The sequence below is a fragment of the Asparagus officinalis genome, chromosome 5, assembly GCF_001876935.1.
Source record: "Asparagus officinalis chromosome 5, Aspof.V1, whole genome shotgun sequence".
NCBI classification, from domain to species: domain Eukaryota; kingdom Viridiplantae; phylum Streptophyta; class Magnoliopsida; order Asparagales; family Asparagaceae; genus Asparagus; species Asparagus officinalis.
This window is the reverse complement of record NC_033798.1, coordinates 115,019,507-115,026,731: the sequence shown is the minus strand read 5'-3', so window position 1 is coordinate 115,026,731 and position 7,225 is coordinate 115,019,507. Positions and strand designations below refer to the sequence as shown.

The following is a 7,225-nucleotide window of genomic DNA, read 5'->3' as shown; positions in this document are numbered from 1 at the left end:
TTTTCCCCCCCTCGTTCCGTTCCGAGCGAGAAAAGCAAGCCCACAGAACGAGGGAGAAAATGCCGAGTCTTAGGTTGCATCATCAGTTGCTTCGTCATTGTCGACTCAGTTTCATTCCTACGTCTCTTTCTTCTTCTTCTTCTTCCTCCTCCTCCTCCTCTTTAATAACAAGAAGCAGGCCATTAGGATCAACTGCGTCAGCGGTGAGATTAATGGGAACAATGGCGACGGAATCTACACCAAGATTGCTCTTCAGGCAACTGTTCGAGAAGGAATCCTGCACTTATACTTACCTCCTCGCCGACGTCGGTCACCCCGAGAAACCAGCGCTGGTACATTTACTTGATTACCTTAGTCCTTTAATACCTATTATCGCTCGCCTTTAAAAGTAATTATTAGTTTAATTTTTTCCAGTAGGATAATAACCGATGGGTCATAATAACTTATTGGCTATGAACAACACGGTAAGGGCACGTCGCTTCCCTTCTTTTAGAGGGGGAAATGAGTTGAAAGCCTATCAAAGTGTCAGTTTTGACGGGTTTTCTTATAAAAAAACCTGTTAAAACCTGTCATAATAACTTATTGGCTATGAACAACACGGTAAGGGCACGTCGCTTCCCTTCTTTTAGAGGGGGAAATGAGTTGAAAGCCTATCAAAGTGTCAGTTTTGACGGGTTTTCTTATAAAAAAAACCTGTTAAAACTATCACTTTTGACAAGCTTTCCCCTTCCCCTTATACAAACAAACAGTTCCTAAATTTCAAAAACTCCCCGAATTCGTGTGCCACTATTCTAAACCCCCGATTTTGTTTTTTTCCCTTACTAAGCCCCTAAACTTTTTCGACATAGGCCCCCAATTTTAAACACCGTTAGTCTTGAACATCGAAACGTATTTTCGTTTTAATGCTTCTATTTTTTGAAAAAATTAATTTAATTTTTTATAATTTCCAATAGGCGAAGCAACTGATTTTGATTTTTTTAGTCTTGAACATCAGAAAATACATGAGGTTTTGATTTTTTTTTAAAATAATTAATGACAAGGATCGGAAGCTCCAATTTTGACTTGTGTGGCAACAAAAATAAAGCCAGGGAATTCGTTGGTAAAGTAAGGAGAGTTTAATTTGAGAAACAAAGTTTAGAACGGCTTTGAGGAAAACAACCTAAACTTCCTATAATAATACATTTTAAAGTTGAAAATTGTAGTTATTCAACATTTTGATTGAGCCTATATTTGTTATTTCACTGTTTGTACAGATTTTGATTAAAAAAATTTAAATACATTTACTCATTAATCTTATTATATCACATAATCTTCACATTGCACATTTAACAATAATTTTGTTTGGTAAGCAAACAATATATTTCACTTCCATACTTATATGGATTTGAAAGTCATTTGCCAAAAAACAAAAAAGTAACTTATATTTTGATTGAGCCTATATTTGTTATTTCACTGTTAGTACAGATTTTGATTAAAAAAATTTAAATACATTTACTAATTAATCTTATTATATCACGTAATCTTCACATTGCACATTTAACAATAATTTTGTTTGTTAAGCGAATAATATATTTCACTCACATACTTATATGGATGTGAAAGTCATTTGTAAAAAAACAAAAAAGCAACTTACATGTTTTCAATTCACTTTCAAACAGCCAAACACCCGTAAGGGGTTTTTTCTGACATTTTGAAAGTCATGGAGGGTTAAGCTAGCAATCGCCCAAAGTTTAGGGCGGTTTTCTGATATTTATTTAGCTAGCCCGTCACCAAATCAGCGCGACTCCCTCACACGGCGGCACTCCATAACGCAGAGCGGAGATCCACGACGAATAGAAATATCCAAATAAACCCCTCACGTTTCACTCAACCAGCGGAAAAAAAAATAAGAAGAAGAGAACCCCCGAAAAAGGGCAAATGCTGTCTCTTCGATCCCATCAGCATCTTCTGCTTCGTGATTCTCTTCACTATTTCTCTTCAATTTCTCCTTGGAGATCAGCGATGAGATTTGAGGCAGCGTCGGCAACGGCTTCGCCTTACAGCACGGCGTCGAGATTGCTTTTCCGGCAGTTGTTCGAGAAGGAATCGTCGACTTATACTTATCTCCTTGCTGATCTCCGCCACCCCCAAAAGCCCGCTGTGGTAAAAAAAATTTGATTTTTTACGACGATTATTAGCTTAATTCATGCAAATGTGTTATGGGACTTGAAATTTTTCACTCAAATTATCTGCCTATCATCGACTATTTCATGTCAAAGTTTCAATTGAAGACCAATTTCAAAACTTTTTCAGAGAATAGTTTGTTCTAACTTTTAGTTTTCTCGGAACCCAATCGTTGAATATGCTCATTCATGAGAAAATTCTCTTGTGAATTCTAGGGGTTTTGTCCTGTGTTAAGCCGTTTAGTTTGATTTTTTATCTGTTCTAGACTGATTGATGATGCTTTTGTCATTTTGGGATGTTAATGGCATTGTTCTAACTTTTATCTTTCAATAATTTTAAATGCCTTAATAACTTAGACATTGGTTTGTGGTCGCAGGTTCAAAATGTTAATAATAATAATAATAATAATAATAATAATAATATCTCACACAGTAGTCCACAAGATTCTCATGCATTTTTATGCCTGCCCCAGATTCAGGTTATTTAGATTTGTTAAATTTGATCTTCTTTTGCAGCTGCTTGATCCAGTAGACAAAACAGCAGACCGAGATTTAGCTCTTATTAGAGACCTGGGTTTGAAACTCATCTATGCAATGAATACCCATGTGCATGCTGATCATGTGACCGGAACGGGCTTAATAAAGGTTGGTTGCACTTCTATGGTTCGATTTTGCTTAAATGCTTAGCGAATGACTTCAATGGCTCATTTTAATATGAATAGCTATAGATTTGTTTGTTCAGTGACTTCAGTTATTTCTACTCTTTTAGTTTGAGTTTCCAAAGCTTCTTAGTATGCACTGATACGAGGCATTTTCTGTAGACCAAGATGCCTGGCGTGAAGTCTGTCATTTCAAAAGCTAGCCAAGCAAAAGCAGATCATGTGGTTGAACATGGTGACAAAATACATTTCGGAAACCTGTTCCTAGAGGTATGTCTACCTAGAGCTTGAATATATTTCATAAAGTGCGAATGAGTACTGTAAACTTTGATCAATTCTGTACTTACACACATTGCCTGATGATGATGATATAGAAAAAAGAATACAGTTTGGATCCCGTGCAATAATCTGTGATCTTTTTCTCATGTGTAGTTTAATGAAAGGGGCTTAAACAGTATCAGTTGCATAACCTACTCAGATAGTTTGATACTCGTTGATTAGGTGTCAGATGTTTCTTTGACTTATACTGAAACTTGTAAAGGATCCTAAATATATTGATGACATAGCATAGATCTATGGTATTCAGCAATAAAATCAAATGTTTCTTTGATTTATTCTAAAACTTGTGAAGGATCCTAAATATATTGATGACATATCACAGATCTCTATGGTATTCAGCAATAAAATCAAATGTATGATTGATGGGTTCACTATTTTTTATTTTTTATTTTTTATTTCCTATATGCTTCACATATATGTAGTAGTTTACCCAGTTTCTTATTTAGGATTTTAAAGTCCTAGATATGACTATGCCTGTAGCTGATGATCTGCAGCTTCAAAATGTTACATGATATGCTAAACATTACACTCTTTTTTATGTTTCTAACCTCAAAAGTTCATCCTGAGATATGTGAACATTAAAACAAGTCCACATTAATTTTCTTATTGCCTTACTAGAAGTATCGTTAGTCTATTTTTTAAAGATTTATGAGCCTGCATACCCATATAGAGTTGTATTGCTATCATTATCGGTCTTCTGGTGCATCTTGTGTCCACATATAGTTTTATTTGTATTCGTGAAGTAGCAATCACATAACCTACTTGGATCACATCGTACGATCAAATCATGCCAATGTCATAACCTACTTGGATCACATATAGAGTTGTATTGCTATCGTTATCGGTCTTCTGGTGCATCTTGTGTCCACATATAGTTTTATTTGTATTCATGAAGTAGCAATCACATAACCTACATGGATCACATCGTATCGTACGATCAAATCATGCCAATGTCTGTGTTCATGCTTCACATGCTATGGTACAGATGCAGTGAACTCTATTTAACTACCTAGACAACAAGGGTCAGCAAAAAATTTCTTCCATGGACATCTAAGCAACTCCAAGGATAACATTAATACCTAAGAAACTTAAATTTTAGGAATATTTTTGATCGACAAATGGTCTTAAGCATACATGGGCTATAATTTTTTGTTAAATTGATAGAAGTTAATGAAACCTAACAACTTTTCCATAGTTAACATGCTATATTGTGTCATCATCAAATACATAAATCTCATGCATAAAATGTATACTTCTTCTAGACAGTGGTCCTGAACCAGCAGATTTATGAACTGGCTCAGTACTGGAAAATTTCCGTACCTGGTTACTTTCTACACATTAAGTTCTTAAACTTATACAGGTGCGTGCAACACCTGGTCACACTTTGGGTTGTGTTACATATGTAACTGGAGAAGGACCTGATCAACCTCATCCAAGGATGGCTTTCACTGGTGATGCCTTGCTCATACGTGGCTGTGGAAGGACAGATTTTCAGGTAACACAGCAGCTTGATTTCTTGTATCCCTCTTGAGATTGAGTATATAGAAGTTTCTTCCAAGAAATGGTCAAGCATATAAAAAATGAAGGTCAAAGATAACAATGATCATGATGCCTTGCATTGATTGCTCATTGTTGTCTTGAAAAGGGAAAATAAGTTTATTTGGCACTGGGCCTTGTTTTAGGCACTGGGAAGCTTTAAAATAAAACTGAGCTAGGAAGTTTTGATGATTTCAATATCAAAAGAGATATATGCTTGATAGCATAGTCTACTGGTTGGAAACAATTTAATTTTCTTTGGTGAAGATCATTTTCTCTTAAAGCTGGCAAGCTTTGGCATTGAGAGCTGAAATTCAGACTGTATATTCTGGAAACAGAAGTACATATCTTTTATGAAAAAGTCAATTGCAAACGATCATACGTTTGACGTGGAATTTTTTAAGGTTTAAATTTGATATCTAGATATGTGAAATTAACCATCAGGTATTAATTTGGAAAGTAAGTTAGGACTACAATAAACCATTGTCATCATCATTTTTTTCAATGGGGCACTTTCTCCCGTTGATGAATCCTTTACGAAATATTGAGAGGTTTGACTGTTATTTCTGACCTAAGCAAATCACTTACTTTTGTTGCCAAATCTATGCAACTAAGAGTGGAGTGATTTGCTTTAAAACCTTGAAATCCAGCTGTTAGATAGTTGCTTCTATCCTTTTTTACCATGCATTTTAAGCTCCTGTTTCTTCAAAGCCAGTAAGGCGTACAATATGGAATTGGCATAATGAACCAAAGAGCTTATATAGTACTCTATTTAATCTAATCATTGAATTCTTCAAAGCCACATTGAATTCTTCAAAGCCACAATTTGTTCAGACTTTTATGCTGGTATTTAATCTAATCATTTGTACGTACGGAATGCATACGCGAGAAACATTGAAAAATTAGACAAGTAGATCGGATTTTGTTTAACCTTAAATGATTTGTGCAACAGGGAGGAAGTTCACATCAACTTTATCAATCAGTGCATTCTCAGGCAAGTAGATGAAATTTGCAAAAACATTTTCAAAATCATATACATAGGAGTATTATCTAACTATTTTTCTTTTTCTTTTTCTTTTTATTTTGGTGAACAGATATTCGCATTGCCAAAGGATACTCTAATATACCCTGCTCATGACTATAAAGGATTCACAGTAAGCAACTGTTATTTCTTTTAAACTTTGTGAACTTTCCCCCAGTTTCTGCTTAATTCAAACATACATCATGTTCGTGCAGGTCAGCACAGTTGGAGAGGAGATGATTCTCAACCCTCGGCTAACAAAGGATGAGGTAATTCCTCGACAGAGCCTGTCATTATAGTAGTGTATATGATTATTCACTTGAGTATTGTACAAGTCCATAAGCATAAAAACGTTGTACTTTTATATTAAAGGGGCCTTTATATAATACTTGTACAAAAAGCAAAATAATTCAGAAGTCATTATTTTTTGCGATCTTCATATCTTATCATCTTACATTAATTGCTTGTATCTCTTATTAATTGAAGGGTAAATTTTGCTTTCTAACTCGTCTCTTATATATTTTGCAGGAAACCTTCACAAGTATCATGAAAAGTGAGTCATTTTACCATTCCGAGTCTTATTCTACCAAATTTTAATATCTACAATTGAGAATATCTAACACAGAAATGGCTTCCCCCCCCTCTAGATTTGAACCTGGCATACCCAAAGATGATTGATGTAGCGGTGCCAGCAAACTTGGCTTGTGGATTTCAAGATAGCACGCCAGAGGCTCGAGCATCAGCTTAGGCTCAATAGAGCAGGTTCAGCCTGCAGTAATATAATACTGTTAAAGAAATTAAGAAAGCAATCTCTACGTATATCGTTTGAACGCATCATTAGGAGGAAATGGTTTGTGCTCACAGGAAGCTACCCTTGTATATTGAAGCTTTCTCTGGTTAAAAATAAAAGCGAGCAAAACCAGTGACCTTGTGATATTATTGAGACTGTTATGTTATTAAGATGCCTCTTCATGCCCTTCCTTTTCCATTATGCAACTCCCTGCTGAATCAATAGCTCACAAAATCTGTTACTGAAAACAATTACTGTTGCTGTATAACTAATCTTTAACGTTACTGTTGCTGTAAAACTATCGTAAGACTATCGTGTAAGTGTTGGAGTTTGAGTCTTGAGGGGAGCAGAAATGTTTGTAACTTTTGAAGCAACAATTGTTTGTGAAAGATAGATAGTCTATGACATGGGGGATAAAGAAGCTAAGGCTAAGACATTATTTCCATAGATGTTGTATTAATATTTTCTAACTATTCATTGTAGTAATATCTTTATGATAAATTCTAGCCCTGTCCACGTTTTTGTTTTATTTACAAACTGATATTTACGGGGTATTGAAGAACCTTTTGAGTCATCATTTGAAGTAAAAATAAATTTACAAAACCGTATAATTGGAATGCATATTCAAAATTAATTGCATTTCGGATGTTAAGTATATATTCTCTAATCGATTTGGGTCTCAACGTAATTCTACAAATAATATAGCAGTGAATCCACA

The 7,225-nt window shown here is 35.0% G+C and overlaps 1 protein-coding gene across 2 annotated transcripts; it reads left to right on the top strand.

Moving 5' to 3' along the window:
• Positions 1 to 6,912, top strand: LOC109840794 (persulfide dioxygenase ETHE1 homolog, mitochondrial-like). Of its 2 annotated transcripts, XM_020409568.1 has the most exons (10): positions 1 to 332; positions 1,659 to 2,142; positions 2,679 to 2,807; positions 2,984 to 3,091; positions 4,521 to 4,655; positions 5,649 to 5,690; positions 5,791 to 5,850; positions 5,933 to 5,986; positions 6,246 to 6,270; positions 6,365 to 6,912. In XM_020409568.1, exons 2-10 carry the CDS (start codon positions 1,918 to 1,920, stop codon positions 6,463 to 6,465), a joined length of 879 nt encoding a protein of 292 aa, XP_020265157.1. In that variant the 5' UTR covers positions 1 to 332; positions 1,659 to 1,917; the 3' UTR covers positions 6,466 to 6,912. The 2 variants fall into 2 exon arrangements, with proteins under 2 accessions (XP_020265157.1, XP_020265156.1); XM_020409567.1 differs by lacking the exon at positions 1,659 to 2,142.

Coding starts and splice junctions, on each gene's coding strand:
- LOC109840794 (XM_020409567.1), top strand. CDS start 60: ATGCCGAGTCTTAGGTTGCATCATCAGTTGCTTCGTCATTGTCGACTC. Junction 3,092..4,520: donor TCGGAAACCTGTTCCTAGAG/GTATGTCTACCT, acceptor AAACTTATACAG/GTGCGTGCAACACCTGGTCA. Junction 5,851..5,932: donor ATGACTATAAAGGATTCACA/GTAAGCAACTGT, acceptor ATGTTCGTGCAG/GTCAGCACAGTTGGAGAGGA.